We start from the raw sequence: 22,365 nt of genomic DNA, 5'->3' as shown, positions 1-22,365 counted from the left end.
TCTGAACAAACCACAAGGCTTCTGGAACAATGTCCTTTGGACAGACTAGACCAGAGTGCAGATGTTTGGTCATAATGCACAGCAGCACGTTTGGATGAAACCAAACACAGCATATCAGCACAAACACCTCACACCAACTGTCAAGCACGGTGGTGGAGGGCTGATTATCTGGGCTTGTTTTGCAGCTTTTTTTTGTGCGTGTGTGTGTGTTGGGGGGGGGGGGTAGTTTTTCACACAATGCTTCAACATTTTTGCTTAATTTCTTGTTAATTAATGAAGGACAGTGTAATATGTAATGTTCATCTGAGATAGTTTTTATCTCATTTTAAACCCTGGTGAGGACAATGTATTGTTTTTCATAATTTAATTTATTATCATTTATCACGTTTTGATACGTAAAACTGTTGGATCGAGAGTAAGTATGGTTTCTATTTTAAATGACTGTTGTTATAAGTTCCAATAGTAGTTCAAGCAGAGCTGGAATGAGCATTTTCATGGTAAACTGTTGAACAGAAGACATTTGTGAAAACCTTTCTCATTTTTTCTCAGTAAACAAACTATTTATTAATGAAGAAATGTATGATGAGATTAATTCAAGAATTAGATTATTATTATTACCTGAAGCCAGTCCCAAACAAATGGTTCAAAGTTTGCTGCGAGTCTCTTTGAGGTATTTAAGCAGGGTCTTATTTCACTTTTGCGAGGTCCAGCCACAAGTTACTGAAATGTTTGCTAGTGCTGATTATTTATAATGTTACCCCACAGAATGATATGTGTTTAAATGTATTTACTTGTTTGAAACTTGGAATCTCGGTGCTCCTCTTTACTAAACCCTCCAACCTGTTGTTTCTCTGTGGCTCAGACTAACTTTGCACTTGTTTGTCTTTAAGTGTGACATGTGCCACTCAAAGACAACAGAAGTTTGTTACAAATTGTCCTTCTCTTGTCACTCGAGCGCCTAGGTGACAGTCAAAAACAGAGTCCTTTTACTGGGATTTGTTCACTTATAATTCCATGACGGAATCATAATAGTTAGTTGTGTTTTTCGCACAACTTCAAAAGCCTTCATCACCTTTGAAGCACTAAAAGGGAGCAGCAGTGGAGAATGTGTGAAATGGGGCTCTGCTTCTGACTGCACGGTACAGTAAATAAGGATGAAAGCCTCCCACACCTAATCTCGCTGTGTTTAAGGGCGAGAAACTCCACAGTTATTTGGCTCTGTTGTCAGCTCTGGGGTAGTATTTTCACCAGCGACGCACCCAGCTCCCCACGGTTCCCTTCATTTCCCCACACAGACAGACTGACTCAGTGGACCTGGAACTCCAGTATCAGAATCGTTAAAGTCTTACTTTAAATGCTTCATTGGGCTGCTAATTTGGGCACATTTGGGATATTTTGACTCAGTCACACAAACACAGCTGCTGTCTGGGGCTTGTATGTGGTCTATGTATTTGAATGCTATGTTTTGGATGGTTTGAAGCGTCCTGCGGTGTCAGTTGAGCTTTAACACTGCCACCTAGAGGATAAAACAGGGACTTCATGGCATTCCAAATTCAGTTTTGTTTTGCTCTCATCAGCTCAAGGCTGTTTTATTAAGTGAAGTTTTAAGGTACTGCGTATGATTTATTGTGGTCCACCTTTAATAGATCTTGTAGGATTGCGTTATTTAAGAATTTCAACCACTGACATGTTTTTTTTTTACATTCTAATCAAGTCTGAGTTGCTTTAGTCTTCAATGAAAAAATTTGTGGCCAAAATAAGAGTCTCACAAACTAAGTGAAAAACTGAAAAGGAAAAAAAGAAAATAAAGACATTAGATTTAGATGTTTGCATCTAATTATATCATAGACAATGAGTTTGCCCAACGTTTGACTTTTTAGCAGAGATTTCTGAACAGGAAATAAACAGCATGACCGTCCAGCTCGTGTTTGGTCTCTGAATCCATCTTTGTCCTTTTTCCTTTCTTCCCATTCAGAGTTCAATGACTACGCCAACCCGCTGGTGTGTGCAGCGTTTGTGGCGATGTGCCCCCTGTGGGTGCTGATAGCCAGGAAGATCCCATCCACCAGAGAAGTCCTCTATTCAGGCTGGGAGCCGGTCATTATCGCCATGGCCATCAGCAGGTAGGGATCATTGTCTTGGTATTGAAGCAGGCCAAACAGGCCACAAAATATATTTAACACCCGTTTAAGCTTTAAAAAATCTTCTGCATTGCTGCTTCTATTAGTACAATCCTGATTCCAAAAAAGGTGGGATGCTGTGTGAAATGTAAATCAAAACAGAATGCAAGGATTTTTAAGTTGAAAATCTTCTAATCACAGAACAGTTTTGCTCTTTGCTTTGGTCCATTTTAAATGTGCTTTGGCAGCGTTTCTGTAGCCAGATTAGATGCAATGTGTTCCTCCAGCTGTAAAACTTCTCACTTTTCTGCTTTTAATATGTTTTCTGTGTTCTATTATGAATACAATTTTGGTTCATAAGATGTTGCATTCTGTTTTTCTTTACATTTGAACATTGTCCCGATGTTTTTGGGATCAGGGTCTTAGAAAACATCCAACTTGCTTTGCTTTCGTTTGTTGTTTTGTGATAAAAGCAGAAGATACTGGAATGAATAAAACAATAAAAGATAAGAAACAGAAGTGCATGGGTGCCATACTGAATAATATATTCAAAATAAATAAAACAAGGCACATGGTGGTGTATTTACTGTCAGGCAGTACTGCACAGGAAACGTTACTATCTAAACAAACAGCTGTGCAGCTGAGGGATCATAAGTACTGAAAAAAGAGCTGCTTTTGACATTTTTTCAATCTTTTCTTTCCTTCAGTGTTGGAGGACTGATCCTCGACAAGACCGTCACCAACCCAAACTTTGCCGGCATGGCCGTCTTCACTCCGGTCATCAACGGTGAGGGATCAGAAACATAAGTGTGGAACTTAGACTTTGATTGAATTTCTTTGGAAATCAGCAACAGAAAATGAAAATAGATGAGTGATCGAGATAATATCTGTCATTGTGCCGGTAGAACATCAGGTGTGGAGAATTCATTAGACTTTACTTCAAGCTGTTCGTGAGCTCAAATGTGCAGGGAGGTCACCCAAAGTTAGCATGTTTCAAAGGGATTGATCTGACAGATTAGAGTGTGTTTTTTAAACGTTCTTCTGTTTCGTACCAAAAAATAGGAATCATTAACATGCAAACTCTTTTTTTTCTGTTGTGTGTTTGTGTACCAGGTGTGGGAGGAAACCTGGTAGCAGTTCAGGCCAGTCGAATCTCCACCTATCTCCACATGAACGGTCTGCCCATGGGGGATCCGAACCCCACCCCCAAGAAGTGCCTCACACCCTGCACCTCCTTCTTCGGATCCAGTAAGTTTCTGGGCAGCTGCGGAATGTTCCACAGTTTCTGTACACGCCTTATGCCATAAAAACACATTGTTCTGTGCACGTGGACATTATTGATCAGGCCTACGTGCACATGGTCAGGGGGCCTGTGCTCCAGCAGAATCTATGTATGATTTGTTTTCATTTTCAATCAGGGATCCCAAATCATTTATTTCTTTATTCATCCCTGTTGATTTTATGTTAAATGTCATGATAAGTCTGTGAAGTGGATTTGATTTTGACATTCAATCTCATTTTTCTTTGTAAAGCTGAAAACAAGCTGGCATCATGTGACACGCATCAAGTACTGCCCCTAACACAAGGAGAAGTGTTACAGCTGAGCTGTGGTGTTTTTAACCAGAAGCTGCCTGTGTTATTTGTCTACTTCTTTATTAAGTTTATAAAATGTGCATTTTGATTCGTGATCTAATGACTTGAAAGCAGCAGATCCATCTTCATAGTATGTCCTATGTTTTCTCACTACACAGAGCCTAAATATACTTATATACCACATATACATACTAGTTTACTGGCAAAGAGACAGTGCAGGTGCCAGTTTATGTCAGCAGGTGGCGCAGTTGTACCATTTGTGGGATTTAACCTGACGTTCAAACTATGGGACGGTTATTTTTTCCTGCTAAAATTATTTATATCATAAAGTGAATTGTTTTCAGCTACATTGAGACATTAACTTAAACGTCTGCGTACCCACTACTAAGATGAAAAATCTCTATTCATCCATGTTACTTTTGATACGAGACAGTGGAGAGGAAGTGTTGCTTAAGCACCACAGAAGAAGAGCTGTTTCAGTCGGTCTGTATGTGTATGGAGTGGGCAAAAGTAAAAAAAATGCAATGCAATGCTTGAGAATGGGACACTGTTGAAAAGTGTACCATTGGAGCTGTTTTGATGCATGTCGTTCAGCAGCTCTGTTGTCCAGTCCCAAGTTTGTGCAAATAACCTGATGTGATCATGGAATATGAATACACACACAGACATGTATGTGGGTACAAAAGAACTTCAATGGGACAGAAAATAAGAAAACATCTGCAGATACCTTGAAATGACTCCACATATCTGTGTGTCTTTCTCCTCTCTTTAATCATCCTCCATCATCTTCATCATCTTCCAGGTGTGAACTCCCGCTCGGCTCGTGTGCTCTTCCTCCTGGTTGCCCCAGGTCATCTCGTCTTCCTCTACACCATCAACTCCCTGAGGGGGGGACACACCACCTTGACATCCATCTTCATCACCTTCTACCTGGCAGCTGCACTACTGCAGGTACGAGTGCATTCCTTCATCTATCCTTGTGTGCAGCTGAAGAGAAAAATGTTTTCAGAAGAAAGTGACGTGCTGAGAATTGAGGGTTTATTGATGAGCGCAATTCCACAGATACCTATACAAGGGCGCCAAGAGCTCCCTCGTGGTTCACATTGAAACCTCTCAGCTTTGTTGTTGCACCCTTTTTGCTTCTTTTTTTTGTTTTGAATGTGGAAAAAAATGTGACTGATCACTGTAAACAGGATTAAAAGTAAAAGCTGGCTTCTCTGGCTTCGTCCTGCCACAGGTCATGATCCTCCTCTACCTGGCAGACTGGATGGTTCACTGGATGTGGGGCCGAGGCATGGACCCAGACAACTTCTCTATCCCGTACCTGACAGCCCTGGGTGACCTGCTGGGGACCGGCTTCCTTGCCCTATGCTTCCACATGCGCTGGTTCATCGGGGATAGAGACTCCAATGCGGGCAACTGAGCACATGCAGATATACGCACACATACACACACAAACAAGAAAACAGCTGAGACATAGTGTAAGCTTCCATGCATGGACAGTAAGGAGCATCACCCATATGCCTGAGCTCTACTTGAAAGTGGACAGTGACAATAAAAGGGCTAAACTCCAGTAGGGCTCTGGATGATGGCACTGTTCTCATAGAATTTCATCTTCTGGATATCAGGACATGGTTGGACTGTTGACACAGCAGCAGCCCCAGAAATCCAGATAGTATCTTTCTGTTACCATGGAAACTCTCGTGTTATCTCCACCTCAGCCTCACAACAAACTCCCACCTGTGATGAATCCAGCCCCACAGAATCCACTATTTCTTCTTTATTCTACTTAATAACTGAGTTCTACCACTTTTTATTATTATTATTGACAATGATTATTACTGTTGGCAAATAATGCATTTGATATGAATCGATATCTGTTCCTTGTGCACGGCAAGTCCTCATTATTTTCAATGGAGACATTAGCCCCTCTGTTATTAATGAATGACAAAAGACAGAAAAAAACAAGCAAGCTTAGAATGTTTAATCACCAAGTGCTATGTCATGTAATCAGAATTATTTTACATGAAGTCTAATGTTTTAGTAAAATGTTTGGCTTTTTTTCTGCTTTGGCTTTGCTACAGTTGGAATCAAAGTTGGTGTTTTACTACAGAAGACTTGATCTAAATTTGTTTTTGGCACTGCTTCCTAGACTTCCTAGACCTAGTTGTACGCTGTAATTCCTGCATATGCTCTAAACTACTTTTTGGATTGCAAATAACTAATATCGGACCTAAGGGCAGTCCAACAAAGTGTTCTGTAAGCCAGTAAAGTTTGAAATGTCAGTAGTCCACAGAGGACTTCAGCTTTTGGCTAAATCACAGGCAGGATGATGTCAGTGCACCTGGCACAGCTCAGTGGTGAATGCTAAGAGGTTAGAGAGGTCATATTTTGCAGTCTGCTGTTCCAGGTGTGAATATCTCTAGTCTCCCTGTTTGAAACCATCAGCTAACTTTCGACTGAAGCAAGCTAGTAGTAGGCTTACAGTAAGTGACGAGAGGCTCAAAAAGCAGCAGTGCATTGGAACAAATCTGCATCGCTCAGTCAAGTGAATGGCTTTGTGTTTAAGTGTGTTCAGGTGCCTTATCCACATCTACAGGATGTGCTCATGTGGGTCCACCGGTACAGTCTGACACCAGATGAAAGCTACTGATGGCTGATGTTTTGTGTGGATTTTGTTGGATCCCTGAATTGTTGCACTGAAAGACTGACCAATGATGCTGTTAGGTCGTGTGTGTTGCGGCTAAGTTTTTAAGTGTTGGCACTAGCCCACACATTCAGAGTCACTAATAGATTTGCAGTTAGTACTTCAAGCTGTTTGAGAGCCCGGTCACATCAGCAGTGGTTTAAGTCCCAGTACAAACTAGCATATAAAAAAAACGGCTACATTTAGTGTGTCATTTCACAACAATGACATTTCCCCAATCAGTTTGTACATAGCATGTGGGGGAGTGTGAAATCTTAAAAATGTAAACTTAGCTAGTGGCAAAATGTCTTAAAAGTGCTAACCTTTGGGCTAACAGAGAGTCCAGAATTGAGCGAGCTGATGTGGCTTGCCTGTTGTGTTGCACTATCCAATTCATGCCTGTAATTTATGCTTCTGCTGCTGTGAACTATTTCACAAAATGAGTATGGTCTGCTGAATTTTCTGAGATATCTTTTAAGTGTGAGACTGCTGCCAAGTTAGCCACCACTAGCTCTTTGAGCTAATGAGCTATCTCTCAATATTTAGGGAACTTCTGACCCGTCAATACTTCTTAATTCAGTCCAATTCCAGAAATTATTTACAGTCCATTAAAGAATATACCATTGTAGCAAAAGGCAGAGTGCACACATACGTACACAAAAAAATCCTTAGCCTACACTTAGACCAGAGAGCTGCTGTGAATTGTTTTAGTTTTTTTTTCCAGTTGGCTGAAACATTAGCTACAATTTTACTTTATTTTTTCTTTAGTTTTTTTTAAAATAGCATAATGAATTCTGGCACACGCAGCTGAGAAGGCACAAGCTACTGTGACAGTTTTAACCATACAGAACCAGTCTAATTCATTAGTTTTGCAAATAAGTACATTATGATCTAACTGTGCCATAGGTTAGGCGCCAATATGTTTTCTGAGGACATACAGATTAACTTAGTGGTGTTACAGTTGCTCCTGGTGTGAACGGGTTCTGAGGCAGATTCTGTTTATTTTTCTTTATTTTTTTCTTTCATTTCTGGAAAGGTTTTATTTTCTTCTTCTTTGCGTGACATATACATGTTAGCTAATAATGCTAATTATGATCTCTCTAATTAGAGAGGAACTTGAACTGTACATTAGTTTAATGGATGTTGTTTACTTAAAGGGTAAAATCACATCTGTTAAGCATTAGCTTATGCCCCTTCCCACACAAACCATCTACCATCACATACACTCACTACATCTTCAATGGGCTTCTGGTTGTGGAGCAGAATGGAAAAGAATGTTGTAATCAGTTTGGACAGAAAAAAACATTAGAACAGGAGAATTCTGCATGTGTTGCTTGACATATCCACCACTTGTCTGCTTAGAAAAGGGGCCAGCAGAATGCATGTCCTAATCTTTTTAACCCTCCAGTATTGTTTTGTTTCATGCATGTCATCAAGAAAACAACCACTGTAATCATGAAGCAACCAATCTGTGCTAGTCAAATGCAACAAAGTACTGTAGTCTATAAAAGTACCACCAGAGGGCACTGCAGGAATTCACTGAACTGAACAGCTTCTGTGTGAGTGTCCTCTAATTTCAAACCGACACCTGGAGGGATTGTTCTCTATTTGTCTTTGGCTGTTCCACAACATTTGACTTGATGGAAAAGTTGCATTCTTCCATCCGTTCCCTTTCAGTCTACATCCTTCACACTCTTACTGACCAGGTGCCAGCATTCTGCCTCTACATCAATGGAAAGTTGTGAATACTTCTATTAGTGGGCAAGTAATGCTATGTCTATTTATTTTTAGAAGCACACAAAGCAAATTGTACATACTATATTTATTCTATATATAAGGTTGTTTATTTTGTCATTTAATTTTGGTTTGGTCTATTTGTCTATTTGTCGTCAATTACTTTTTTTCCTCGTTTTTTTCCTTTTCTTTACAAAAGGCCAGTAGAGCTTTTTAGCGCTCGCTGCAGTAGAATAGCAGTGAGGTTAATGACTAGCATGGTGCCTAATTCTAGTCTTTACACGCATGTGCAGATATGCTCCTTATACAACGGGGAGAGCATACTTCTAAGCCGTAAAATGGCCTTAACCTATCAGAGCCGAGCTCAACTCAGAGTAACCAATCAGGACTTAGGTTTGCCACAGAGTAGCATCTCTTTAATTAGCTTTGATTAATAAAATATGTACAGATTATTATGTGTAATGTATTAATGACTTTATATGACCTGGCAGTGGAAAGTAGGGCTGGTAGCATCAGTTTTTGTCCATGTGATGCTGAAACCCCTCAGCAGACTGCCTCATACGCCATCTTAGAAGTCTGAAATAAACTAAAGCACCAGAAGTGAGATTCCAACCCACAAACCCTAAAAAAATTGTATCTTCTGTCCTGATTCCAGAAGTTATTTCCCCAAATCTACCATAACCAGCTTTTAAAACTAATCACCCAACTACTGCCTTGTTAACCTTGACCCTTTGAACCCTCAAGACTCTGAACTCACAGAGGACCACGCTGACCCTCAGCCTTCCAACATCCACCTCAAGATCAAGCTGTTGACTCTAAATGTCCACCTGTCAGCTCTGCTGCCTTGAAAGAAAGCTGATGTAGACATATGCAGTCTTGCTGGATGTGAAGTCTTTGCGTGTTTGTCTTATAATAGCCTTCCTTTTGTGAGGCAGGAGGAATGCTTTCTCTCTGCAGATCTTTGTAATTTGCTGGAAATAAATGGCTATATTATTTCATACAATCCTTCCGCCTTATTGTTGTTTTTTGTTAAATTTACTATACCTGCAAAATACTGTTCATTCTTTAACTCTGTGGACCTTATTTTATTTTGTAAAGGTTATAAACTTTTTAGATCACAACATGTTTAAAGTAATCGCAGTAAGCAATATAAATAGTCTGATGGTTTCAGAAAAAGATCTGTTCACTTGGACTTGCTGCATAGATTATTCTGAGGCCCTAATTTTTCAAACATTTTGTTGTAGGTTTGCTCTGAGAGTAGGGGAGCATGCAACATTGGGTCTCTTTAACTGGGATGCCCGCTCAACCAACTGACCTACCTGCACCCCAAAATTTAATCCTAAATCTCTTAAAAATGTGTTTTAAAAAATCTCTTTTTTCTCGAAACTTTGAAAGTGAAAAATGAAAAAAAAATCTTGTTTCAGACCCTTTGCTCTAGCAAAGTTAAGTTCCATCAGCCTTATCCTCTTTATTTCAGTTATTGTTGGGATGTGAGTTCACCCCATAAAAAACTGGAAAATACCCATGTATATTTTTTTCTTGTATTTTTTTTTCTTGTATGTAAGCAATAACAACCTTACATTCAAGAATTTACAGCCTCCAGTTTCCAGTGTTCATTAAGAGGGAGGCTGTTAAGTTCCTATTATGTATTTTAGTCCCAGCAATGATGTTTTTTTAACCATAACCAAGAAGTATTGATGTCTAACAGTAAGCAAGTGGTTGCCTAAACCCAATCAGGAAATGTCTTTGTAACATTTTGTTGGGTTGTCCTGTCACTATGGCAGCCAGCAAAATGGCACCCATTAAATGAACAATGGCACTGCAAAAAGAAAAAGAACTGGAAGAAAACTTGATATATTGATGTATCTGACTGTTAAACTCACGAAAGCCTTGCTTGTAATCACACCATCCACTCCGTCTTTCCTCTTTAAGAAGACAGTTTATATTAAACACTTGAGAAACTGTCATTTGGAAATGCTCATATCAGTCGTATTTCCCTCCTGCCGCCTGTTGGGTGCTGGGTTAAAGGATGCTGCTTCAGGTCGTATTCATAGATATAACCTATTAAGTTGTTTAATTGAAGGACTTGTTAGAGGCAAAATGACCTGATAAGACATAATTTGAAAGGATGCAAGAAACTTTGAGATCCATAACACACACACCGCTTTTCTTTATGTTTATATCATTATTCAAATAAACCATTTAAATAGATTAAATAGATGCATAACAGACCATATTAAGTAAAAATAAGTCATTTCAAATACGTCCCAACAGATTCGAAACAGAAACATTTACATGGTTGCGAACACAATAGTGCTGTAAAGCTGAAGTATTACAATAGCTGCAGATTTAACCGGAGATGAGTAAAGAGCTGACGCTGCTGGACTGGCATCCTGAAGGTGGAAGCAGAGGTTTCTCTCCGTTCAGTCCTCCTCCTCCTCCTCCTCTTCCCCCATCACCCCCCTCTTTGTCTCTGAGGAGGTCACTGGAGGACAGGCGTTCACAGAGGGCATCTGCAGCCTGCAGGACCTGAGACGGACCTAGGGGTGGAAACGTATCAATAGAAAGTCACACAAGGAGCAATGCTGAAGCAGGAACACAATTTGGAACATGCAGAGCAGACGTACCACCTTCACCTCTGCTGCACGCCTCCAAGCTGTCCATCACTATCTTCCCCAGGACTCTGCGGGACACGTTCTAAAAGGAAAAAAAAAATGCTTTTGACTCTCCAAACCCCCAAAAGTACCACTTTTTAAAGGGGAACTCCGGTATTTTTAAACCTAGGCCTTATTTCTGGCACGCGTCGATGACACCTAGGTTTAAAAATACCGGAGTTCCCCTTTAAGCTATTTGCTCACACATTACACAACTTTTCCAGTCTTTTATTTGTCTGTTCCAACGTCTGTGAAATGTGTTGTTGACATTAAGTTTAAAATTAACAGATATGTTTAAAAAAAAAAACATGCTTTCTGTTTTTGCTGATATTTCCACAGCATACAACGTGGTTTTAGTTCTAGTGCTGGAGATTTCTCCTTTGAAGTAACTTGATTATTGGGAGATGATAACAACCCTCAACAAGTCATTTTGTTGTCCAATTTATGACGAAATGTAACAGTCTTTGGAAAATAGTCTTTTATTTAAAAAGTTTCGTCATAAATTACTCTATAAAACCCAAACTACATCCACAGATAAAAATAATTAATTATGCTGACCTTGTTAAGCTTTTTGGCTAACTTTGGCAAAAAACACATACACATCCGGATTAAGCTACACACTGATGTCATTGAATGAGCTGACAAAGGCAATATTGGACGATATGTTCTGTCATGCAGGTTCTTTCTCAGACTCTATCAATATTAGCAGTGCAGCAGCTTCGACCCTTCACAGGATGCTGATGCGCAGCTAAGTCCCTCCTTGAATACGATGTGAGATGTGTGAAAAGGGCTTGTGTATGTGATGGTATTCATATGAGTACCTTGTGTCGTAGCTGCAGCAGCAGTGTGAGTGAATCTGTGAGTTTGTCCTCCAGCAAAGACAGACGCGTCTTCTCTGTCTCCTGTGGCCTTGTCTTGTCCACCTTGTCTTCAGGCCTCTGCGAAGACAAATATCATAAAAATAATCAATACACTTTTCCACTTATTAATTAATATCTCGCTTCAACAGGATCATAATTCATAAAATGAACAACATAGGAGGCATTTTTTCAACGTGCGTGTAGGACTCAGGAGACATGTGTTGACAGAAGGGCACAGTTTTTTGACTATTACACTGTGCCATGTTATACTGAGCCACAAAATGTGCAACTTGATTTTTTTGGTAATTTATTTATTCAGAGAAAAGTCGCCAAGGATACCGCCTCATGAAGATCAACTCCAGTGACCACTGACAAGGAGAGCAGGTAAGTGCCCATCTGTGTTAAGGCAAGATTAGGCTTAACTGACACGAACAACAGCCAGTAATTTTCCACTTTGATTTGAAATCGAACCCCGATCATTAGAAAGAATGCAGGTTTAAGGCACTTTTTCTTTGTTTTTATACAGTCCATGCTTCTGACTGTAGCCATGCAGACAAGCGCTTTGCATGGCTACTCCACCTCCATAAGTGTGTAAGTGTATGTGTGAATGTATGAGAAACATATTCTAAAACACTTTGATAAATATATGTAGAATTTAAAAAGATTCTATCTAAATGCAGACCATTTATTATCTATATTTATATGACACACACTATTAGCAATAATAATAATAATCTCATGGCTAACTTAATTGAAAAAGACAAAACAAAGTGGTTACCATGACAGGTGAAAAGAATTATAAAAGACAGATTTTTTTTTTTTTAATAATTAAAACAACATGATGAGACAAGATAAAAATGCAGTCGTGTAAAACACTTCTACATTTAATCATCATCATAAATAAAGTCCGAATAAAGATTTTGGTCTGTGTCGCATCTACAATCTGCTAAATAGAGAACACACTACATAGATGACACACCCCACTAAATATGGACTACAATTCTGTTCTTACACGATGATCCAGAGTTAAAATTTTTGCAAAGCTGAAAAGTTTGTGATAGCTCAGATGTTAAATGGCGTCAAAACAAGGATCCCTCACCTTCGCCTTTTCAAAGTTTCCGCTTCCATCTGATTTCTCTTGGTTTGGTCCCGTCTGACTGCAGCAGCCACCATTATCTGCGTGTGTGCGGTTTGTTCTTTTTTCATGCAGCTGACTCGTGCAGGTGATTACATCGTTATGACATCTGAAACAAGACAAGCAAGCATGAAGGCTCTTTTATGTCAAGCAAGTTTGTGCTGCCAGTGTCTCACACTGACACAGAGTTGTGGTATTCTGTTCTGTTTGTCAAGAAATACCATGTTTTAGTGTTTGCAAACCTTGTGCCACAGCCAGTCAGGTGGCAGACGTGCCTCTTCACCTCCAACGGGCAGTTCCCTCCCTCCTTCATACCCCTTTCCTCCTCTTCTTCATCAGAAGCCGCTTTACCTTCCACTGCACGCTGCAAATACTCGGCATCTGTCAGCAAGAAGAAAGAGGAAGACCTGTATACTTTGTATATACCTTAGAATACCACCCCGATTCCTCATTCATCACTTTCGCCCGATTCTTACCTGCCTTGTTGCAGGAGTCTTCAGAGTGAACTGGTGGGAGGCAGGTGCAGCGGATTCTGAGGGAGATGTAGACAACATAGGTGAATATAATGCACTTTGGCTAACACTGTGGACTGTTTAGCTCGCTGCTAAAGGAGCAGCCTACGGTCTTTCATAATGCAGTAGCAAAGATCACTCAGATTGCTAAGATCAAAATGCACTGCATTTAATCTTTCAAGATGGATCTCATATCAGATTTAGATTCATGATATGCCCAAAGAAAGAATTCAGGAATCATGTCAACACAAGGGTGTCTGAGGAGAAATGTTCGGACAAGAAATGCCAAAAACCTCTGATTTGCCAGTGTCTCTATGAGCTGTTATAGATGGTATTTGTAGGAGACAGAGTTATGCGACATTTTACTCATAATGTGCCGCAGCCTCTGCTAAATTTAGTCCATTTTGGGTCAAACAAACATTTGAATAATTCTACTATAAGAGTGTTTGCATGGGTTTTCTCCGGGTACTCCGGTGTCCTCACACTGTCCAAAAACATGCACGTTAGGTTAATTGGAGATTCTAAATCTTGTCCTTAGGAGTGAGTGTGAGCGTGCATGGTTGTGTGGCTCTTTTGTCTCTGTGTGGCCCTCTGATGGACTGGCAACCTGTCCAGGGTGTACCCTGCCATGACAGCGACCCTGAATTGGAATAAGCAGGTATAGAAAATGAAAGAATGCATGAATATGACTCAGGAAGAAGAAATTACTCAATTTGAAATTATCCACTTGTTCACAAAATAGCCCACTATATAATGATATAATGCCAGGTATAAGTTGTAAACTAGCTCACTTTTTATTTGTTTACCAGTAGTTGTTATATTATTTCATATTTAATTGATTCATGTGAGAAGTAACAGTTACAGCTGCAGTAAGTGTGCATGTCTGCCTGCTGCTTCAGACTTTAGGAGATGAAAGATTTTTTTTTTTCTCTCATTTTATTGCTTCTTGAAAAGACAAATATGTTAAAGCCTATCTGGAAGATAATAATCATGGAGGTTAAAAGGAGAATTTAAAACAGTGATGTGGTGGATGTGGTTGCTGAAGACTTTTTCCTTTAATACTGCACTTGAATTCAGATTGACTGTAACTTGTTTGTAACCTAACCTGTGGGCTTTAGTCCATTGAATTACAAATCAGCACAGAGTACAGAGGCAAATGATGTGTAACTGGATCCACAAACACACCTGTGTGCTGAATTCCTTCTCTTCCAACCATACACAGTGTTTGTACCTGTACTGGAGCAGCTCAGTCTCCAGCTTAGTGATCCTGGACTGGAGCTGCGGAACCAACTGGGCCTTCTCCTGGATCAGCCGAACCCTCTGCAGACCCAAGCTCAAAGCCTCCCTAGCTTCCTCTGCTCTCCTCCTGGCAGTAATCATTAAAATTACCTCAACATTCTTCTAATGTCTATTCAAACAGATAAAAAACACTCCCCCTATTGATTATTTTTACTCCTACCTGATCTGAGTGTTCTCCTTCCTCAGAGAAGCCTCCAGCCCCTGCAGCTTGCGCACCTCCCGGTAGGCCCACTGCAGCTCCTCCTCCAAACGCTCATTGTATTTGATGGCCTCCTCCAGCTGCCCATCACGTGAGGAGCGGATCAGCCTCAGCTCCCTCAGAACAGGGTCTCTGAGGTCCCGTCTCTTCGGCACCCTCCTCACTCCATCTCCTCGGGGAACACCCAGCTGCCCTTTGAGTCTTTGAGTCGGTACTAGTTTTCCCTCTACAAGGGTGATGGAAGATGTAGGAGATGAAACAGTGGAGCTGTAGCAAGAAGGAAACTGCAGGGTGCTGCTCCTCTCTCTTTTTAGGGCCACCTCCAGGGCCAAGCAGCGAGCATCGCTCCCCTGAAGAGCGGATCGGAGGTCCTCCACCAGCTCCCTCAGAGCTGCAACCTCATCTGTTGAAAATTACATCAAAAGTGTACCAAATCACTGCTTATTTCTTATGTGTATGATTCACTTTTTAACTCACTTCAAAATTCATTCAAGGATCGCATCATTATCATTTGACTTCACTACAAAATTCATATGGTAGAATCTATCTCACCCAACATAGAGTGAAGGATTTTGGGTTATCAATCAGTGCAGACAGCATGGCATTCAGTCCTCCAAAAAGTTAACAGCACGTAGCTCTCAGAGATGGCGCTACATGTGGAAATGATAAAGAACTAAGAAGCATGGGTGGAAAGCACAGACAAGAGCTGTACTCGACAATATTTATCATTTTTACCGACACCCATAGCAAATATTAGTCCACGGTAATCAAGAGTAGCTCATGTCTCTGATTGTTCCCACATACATCTGAAACTTCCCCTAAGTAGCAAAAAAATGCTGTAACGTGGACGTATGTTTACGAAACACCTATAAGAGCGATTACAGAGCCATGTTCAAGACGTAAGGAGAAAGCTACATTCACTGTGTCTCACAAATGCTTCTTCTTTAGATGCCAGTATTTGTAGAAAAGCTCAGGATCCTAATTCAAATTTCCCGGCAACTTTGAGATAAGGAAGTGGACTCATTTTGCGAAATTCCAAGTTGAAGAGCCAGTACCACAAAAGCATTTCAGGGATACACATGTACTCATTGCACTGGGGTTACTGGAGTTATGCTAACTGATTTCATTGCTTGTTTTTTGTTTTTAGGGCATGTTACCCCAGGAGGAGGTCCAGCTGGAAAGATGATATATTATATATATATCTCTTCAGAACGATTGCGGTTTCTCCCCAGAAGAGCTGGAGTCTGTGGCTGAGGAGAGGAAGATCTGAGGATCTGTGCTACAACCACTGCCCTGGTAACATGGTCCTGGCTAAGAATCACATAATGTATGAATTGCATTTTTGAGGTCATGTTGTTGGAGAGCTAAGGATTCCCAACAACACCGTAACCACTTCACAACTGCCAAACACACTCTCTTTCTCCAATGATCACGGAGCTCGAGTTATGCTTCCAATTAGGTCAATGTAGAGCCATAAGTGCTGGCATATTCCTTGTGCCTTACTCCTTCCCTTAACTATGCTGTAGCCTCAAAGACAACCCCAGAGAAATGTAATTACAGCAGTGATTAATACCAAAACAAGAGGAACTTGTTCAGTTAGTTTGGACAGTTTACATGGAAAGGATATTATAGGTAATCACTGATGTACAAAAGATGCCAGTCACCTGCTGTCAGAAGCCAATGCAGAAGTGTTGTGAGCAACAAGTCCTCTGATCTAAACAATTAAATATGTATTTTGTTCTTCATACCCTTAAAATACGACCCATAACAGTGTCCTGTAAAGTACTGTCCCTCAAAACAGCAGGAGCTGTTTCCACATCAGTGCAAACTCATTCTCAAGCCACGAAATCCTCTCTTGGAGGCAGGAAAGCTTAGGGCGCTTCGTACAGATTCGAACAATCTGACAATCCAAAAAGACATTTTACATAAAGCATATTTAGAAAATTCCATATAGTTGCAGATTTCATTATTATAAGCTTAATCTTTTCAAGAAAAAGAAAAATCTCACTGAGATCAAAAACCTCTCAAAATGTCCTGCCCAATATTACAGTGTGTAAGACAGTTAAAATGACTTCCATCACTGCCAGTAAACGCGAGTTCACACATTGATGAATCGATTATGATAATCAGGTTTTCAATACTGTAAAGTAACGTTCAGAGGGACTATTTTTCTGCACTTATACTTTCATTTTTAAGGCTAAAACATACATTATTATATAGTAAACCTTTGAAATGGAGGGATTTTATAGCTAAAGTTGTACATGTATGCTGGAATACACTTTCTTTTTAGGTTGATGTCCTTTATAGGGAACAGTGATTTTTCTTATTTCTCTTCATATATATCATATTTAACTCCCTATTCATAAGAGTAAAAGCCCCAAAAGTTGGTCCACATTGTGGACGTTATGTGTGTGATGTAGCTCAAACCACCACAGCTGGTCACATATTGAAGCATGAGCCATTTACCAATGTGGCTGCAGGAATAAGCCTCGTGGGTTTTGACACTTTGATCCATTTAGCTGATCGGCCCTCTGCACAATACTTCTGATATTTCAACAGGTTTTTGTTCGTCTTTTTATATTATTGCAGTAAAGTGTATATAAGTATGAAAAATTGTCAAGAATTTCATCTCTAAACATTAGAAGAGAGAACAGAACAAGAAATTCTTATCACAGAAATGATTAGATCCTAATTAAATTGTTAATTTCCTGTTTAAGTAAAAACTTAACTTGATGCAACATTATTTCAATTAAGGTTGTTTTTAATCTTTAGGTACCCTTCAGAGATCTTAAAAAAACTTTAAAAAAACAGGCATCTCTCGTACCAAGCTCACGGACGTCCTCTGTGGTTCGACTCTTCGTGGATCTGTTCCTGGGTCCACTCTGATCCCTCGTCAGATCAAAACTAACGCACTTTCTCCGCCTGACACGAGGCCAACGGAGACGGATCTGTCTCTCCACCAGCTCGGTGTCCTCAGAAACTGGCAGGCGCCAGGCACATTCCCCGGTGCCCAAGGGCGCGCCGCGCACACGGAAATACCCACAGAGCCGCGAGTGAAAATCTTTAAAAGACAACTGCTCAGGGAGCCCGGAACATACATCCATAAACTCTTCATTTCGCTCATCTTTTTCTCCATCCGCCCTTCCATCCTCTCCTTTCACACCTCTCTGCCCTCCCTCATCTCCGGGCAGCCCCAGGACGGCGCAGAGCGCTGTGAAATCCTTCGCCGACACCCTATCATCCTGGTTGGGAAAGGCCAGGTGATGGAAGACCTCCTGTAGGTATTGGTCTATTCCAGTGGCAAGGACGACGATTTCGTTCTCGGCGCTGGGCTCGGGGCAGTGGTGGTGGGCCAGTGCGCTCCGGAGCCACTCAACTGTACGCGCTGCTCGCGGTGAAGGTTGTACTCGCGAAGGGGCCAGAGTGGTGCGCTCCATGAGTGCACAAACTAAGGTGCTCTTCAATATGGTAACAAATTAAACCCGATTGAATAAATTAGCATCAGTCATCGTCTTCAAAACAAAATTAGCTTAAAAGTAATTTCGGTGCGCTTCGCTCCTGCCTTGTTTCCTGAACATCTCGCCTCGGATTCCCTCCCGCGGCGTTTCAAGTTAAGATTTGATCCCTGCGGCGAGAAAAAAAATGAAGTCCCAACACGACTCCACCCTTTGTGTGCATAGTCTGACCGCGCGTGTGTGTGTGTGCGCGACTGAACCAATAAAGCTCACGTTGCTGCAGTGGCGTACAGTATGCAAGGAAGAGTTGTGGTCGTTTGATCTCTGTTACAAAAGCGGATCAAATATCAGTTAAAGCCAAAAGACAGAGGGAAAAAGCCCAGGGAGTGCAGAACAATTAAGTCTGTCAGGACTCTGAGTCATTTCTCAGGTCGATATAAAGAAAACTGCAAGTTTGGACGGTAAATGACATCATCAGCAGAGACTTGGGGCAATCTGTGGCATCAAAAGTGTTTCCAGGGAACTCAGCAGCTCTCAGAGCGGAAATACCTTTCCCCGCCCTGACCTCACCACTTATCACTCACCTGACAGCCGAAACAAAGACAGCTTCTTGAATTCACTCATATGTGCCAAACACGAAAGTACACATTAATCATACTCCGCTGCTGTACTTAACAGCAGCATTACACACTGATGATAATAGAACTACCGTAGAGCCAAAGTTTGTCAGTTGAGAGACAATAAACCAGTCTCAAAGTAATACTGCAGGTTACAGTGAGGCAATCCTACACATCAGTCCTGACATTATGAAGCATGTTCAGTGAGTGGTAACTACAGTATGACAGGAACGTGGCCTTATAAAGAAGTAATTCTTTATAAAGCTGAATTTCACCAGATTTTATGGTTGGATGGTCTGGTTGGATGCTCCTCCCATAGACTCAAACATTGATCACATTGTGATCATTGAACATATCCTCCAAAAAAGTAGGAGCATTTTAATATGCTACTACCTCTGATCAGAATCACCTGCAAAATTACCTGAAGGCAGTTTCAGTGAACACATTTTGGCCAATTTTTCTGAATATTAGAATGTCAGGATATACATGCTACGATTAACTAGTCAGTTCCAGGTTAGTCTGTGATGCCAGTGCTGATTAAATATTCTGCGATTTTGGTTTCTTTAAACTTAGTTTTTTTTAACTGATGATGTTGTTCTGATATCTGCATGTATATTTTATTTTGCGCACAGTGTGCGTATTGCTGTGTTATTCCTGCTGACTTGAAAATAATTATTAATTTAAAGAGTTTTTTCCCAATTGAATAAAGATTTCATAAAAAATAAGCATTTATGAGAAACTAAGTGATTCAGTAGCTTGTAGAACCACCTTTAGCAGCAAAAATGTGAAGTGATCATTTTCTGTATGACGTTAACAGTCTCGCATTGTGGAGGAACACTGCCACACTCTCCATTACAACTTTGTTTCAGTACAGTAAACATTTGAGCATTTCAGTCAGGTTGAGGTATGGACATTGACTGGAGCATTGCAACACCTTGATTCTTTTCTTTTTCAGACATTCTGTTGTAGATTTGCTGCTGTGTTTGGGATCATTGTCCTGCTGATAATCCAGTTTCAGCCAAGCTTAATCTGTCAGACAGATGTCCTCATGTTTGACTCTAGAATACTTTGGTAAACAGAGGAGTTCATTGTGGATTCAGTGACTGCAAGGTGTCCAGGTCCTGTGGCTGCAGAACAAGCCCACATCATCAGCCCCCCCACCACCGTGCTTGACAGTATGAGGTGTTTGTGCTGATATGCTGTGTTTGGTTTCCTCCAAACGTGCTGCTGTGCATTATGTCTAAAAATTTCCACTCTGATCTCATCTGTCCAAGTAACATTGTTCCAGAAGTCTTTTGGTTTGTTCAGATGTAACTTTATAAATCAAAGCTGTGCTGCCATGTTTGTTTTAGAGAGAAGAGACTTTATCCTGTAACCCCCCAAACAAGCCATACCCATGCTGTCTAAAGACTGAATACAACAAAATCAACTCTTTAAGAAAGGGTTATGTGCTGGGTTGTCTTTGACTTTTTACTTAGCTTAGAGTAGAAAACATTTATTATTTGCACACATTTGGGTGAGAAACCTCAGTGGTTTCGGAGCTCCACTCGGGGGGATTAGGACTCATGAATGCAGATGTCCTTTATGCTGGCCAGGAAAGACGAAAACTCACCTCACTTAACAAACAGAGAGACATGTAAGTAGTGGTTCAAAATGAATCACCAACACTACCGGACACAAGAATGTTGTGAGTTATCCTGCTTCCTAAGGCAACCACACTCTAACTGCTGTAGGTGAGTCACCTGTACTCACATGGGATCTCACGGGGAAACTTCAGATATTGTTCAGTCTCTGTTTTGGGTTCCACAACTAATCTGCATATAGTTGAAAGGCAGAGCTCACCAGTGACTCATCTGGGGCTTTTACCTTTGGAAAAGTGTGTGAGTGTACTGTTTCAGTCAGCTAACTTGCAGGCCACAAATCCTAAATTACAGCAGGAGGTTTTCTCTCAAACACATAAGTTTTCTTGAATATGTATCTATAAAAAAAAGTCGCTTGTCACCTGAGGCTCTGTTTCACAGACATGTTTGGGCAGGCAGAGCAGCTCAAGTCCTCAAGATGTTATTTGGAGATGTGTTTTCCTTCCAACCTACAGGGGAACAACGTGACCAGGCAGTCAATGCACCAGAAATATGACAAAACACACACTTTGCTGTTTGTATAATACAACAAAATACTGGAAAATACTTTGGAGGGAACATCATTTGTGGCCGTAATTGTTACTTCTCTTGTCTTATTTAATAGAGCTTAGTGTTCATTTTATACCTGCGCATGTCAATGTTGGTCTGCAAGCAAAATGATCGTTCTATGTCACTGTTTCAAATAATTGTGACTCAAAATAAAAAATGCTGGATGGAAGCTTGATTCAATGAGTTTGGTGGGGAGCTAATGCATGTTGAACAACAGTGGCTTTTACAGAAAAGAGAAAAGAAGTCTGCTGAAAGGGTGGGAATGATCTTTATCCGACTAAGCCTATAGACTGACCAGAGAGTTTTGAAAACAAGAAAATTACATGCTGGTGCAGGGAGCTTGCTGGTTGTTATGTTAGCTCAACGAGCGAAGCTGATACAGTTAAAGTCTGTTAAATCCTACATTTCACACATCCTACACGTTCCATGGGGGCATTAAGTTTGAGCAAAGCAATATGCCGTGTAAATATACAACCTCATCGCACAGCAAACTGTTTGTGAATGTGTTTGTGCTGCTTGACATAAATTTTATTTCATTTTAGTTTTTTGCAGATGGGACTGCAAAGTTTGCTAAACTTACGACCCTAATTTTGAATACTCACACCAAACCGGAACTAAAAACAAGCAACTGAAACTGAAACAAGCAACTCAGTAGCAACTGAAAACTAAGTGAAGATTTAAACTTAAAGCTGGTGTAGCAAGAAGTAAGTGGAATGGGAGACAAACTTGTCTGTCCTGGTTGACAACTATATTTGTAACTCCACCATCATTTTACCACCAAACCTTTCCAGTCTGTAACGTTGATAATCCTTTGTTTTGTAACATTTTCTGGATATACAGTGAGTCTTTTTTGTTATATGCAGTTATTTTCTTGAGAAGTTTATGCTACTTATGATACCTATGATATAGGTTTTAAAAGAAATTCTATTAACCAGGACAGATAGAAACACAATAGTCAAGTTCCCATCACTTCTGAAGCAAATCTGAGGCGAACTTCTGAAAAGCAGCAAAAAAAGATATCTGAGAATCAGAGCCGTTTCCATTGACTGGATGGAAGCACTAGGCTGCATATTCGCACCATTGGATGGCAGAAAACATTACTCTGCAAGTGGCTGTAATTCAGTGAAAGAAGTAGCTGTCTTAACCAGAAACACGCCTAGAGGAGGAAAAAACAACAACAATTGCGGTGGACATCCACAAGAGGAAAATGGAGAAAGTTTGTCTTCAAGAATTACTTTTATCTCTGGGAATATCTGGGATTTCATAACATTGCCAAGAAGACACCTTTTACTCAATTGAGTTTATTGTTTCC

At 40.5% G+C, this 22,365-nt stretch overlaps 2 protein-coding genes across 2 annotated transcripts in view; one reads left to right on the top strand and one right to left on the bottom strand.

The window, feature by feature from the left end:
• Positions 1-9,138, top strand: part of slc41a1 (solute carrier family 41 member 1) — a 28,818-nt gene extending 19,680 nt beyond the window's left edge. Inside the window, exons 7-11 of the mRNA XM_072382898.1 lie at positions 1,976-2,123; positions 2,828-2,907; positions 3,234-3,368; positions 4,516-4,664; positions 4,951-9,138. Of these exons, the coding sequence (XP_072238999.1) occupies positions 1,976-2,123; positions 2,828-2,907; positions 3,234-3,368; positions 4,516-4,664; positions 4,951-5,136 (698 nt within the window). The 3' untranslated portion in view covers positions 5,137-9,138. The remainder of the gene's footprint in view (positions 1-1,975; positions 2,124-2,827; positions 2,908-3,233; positions 3,369-4,515; positions 4,665-4,950) is intronic.
• Positions 1-18,422, bottom strand: part of LOC140303919 (EF-hand and coiled-coil domain-containing protein 1) — a 169,377-nt gene extending 150,955 nt beyond the window's left edge. The window contains exons 1-9 of the mRNA XM_072382904.1: positions 17,617-18,422; positions 14,754-15,195; positions 14,526-14,660; positions 13,259-13,314; positions 13,025-13,163; positions 12,747-12,891; positions 11,609-11,725; positions 10,761-10,830; positions 10,362-10,673 (exon numbers count right to left, since the gene is read on the bottom strand). Coding sequence (XP_072239005.1) covers positions 10,483-10,673; positions 10,761-10,830; positions 11,609-11,725; positions 12,747-12,891; positions 13,025-13,163; positions 13,259-13,314; positions 14,526-14,660; positions 14,754-15,195; positions 17,617-18,229 — 1,908 coding nt within the window. The 5' untranslated portion in view covers positions 18,230-18,422 and the 3' untranslated portion in view covers positions 10,362-10,482. The remainder of the gene's footprint in view (positions 1-10,361; positions 10,674-10,760; positions 10,831-11,608; positions 11,726-12,746; positions 12,892-13,024; positions 13,164-13,258; positions 13,315-14,525; positions 14,661-14,753; positions 15,196-17,616) is intronic.
• Between the last annotated feature and the right edge of the window lie 3,943 nt (positions 18,423-22,365).

Source organism: Leuresthes tenuis, unplaced genomic scaffold, assembly GCF_036924035.1.
Source record: "Leuresthes tenuis unplaced genomic scaffold, fLeuTen1.0.hap1 SCAF_3, whole genome shotgun sequence".
NCBI lineage: Eukaryota > Metazoa > Chordata > Actinopteri > Atheriniformes > Atherinopsidae > Leuresthes > Leuresthes tenuis.
Note: the sequence above shows the minus strand (reverse complement) of the source record. Positions and strands in the feature narration are given on the sequence as shown.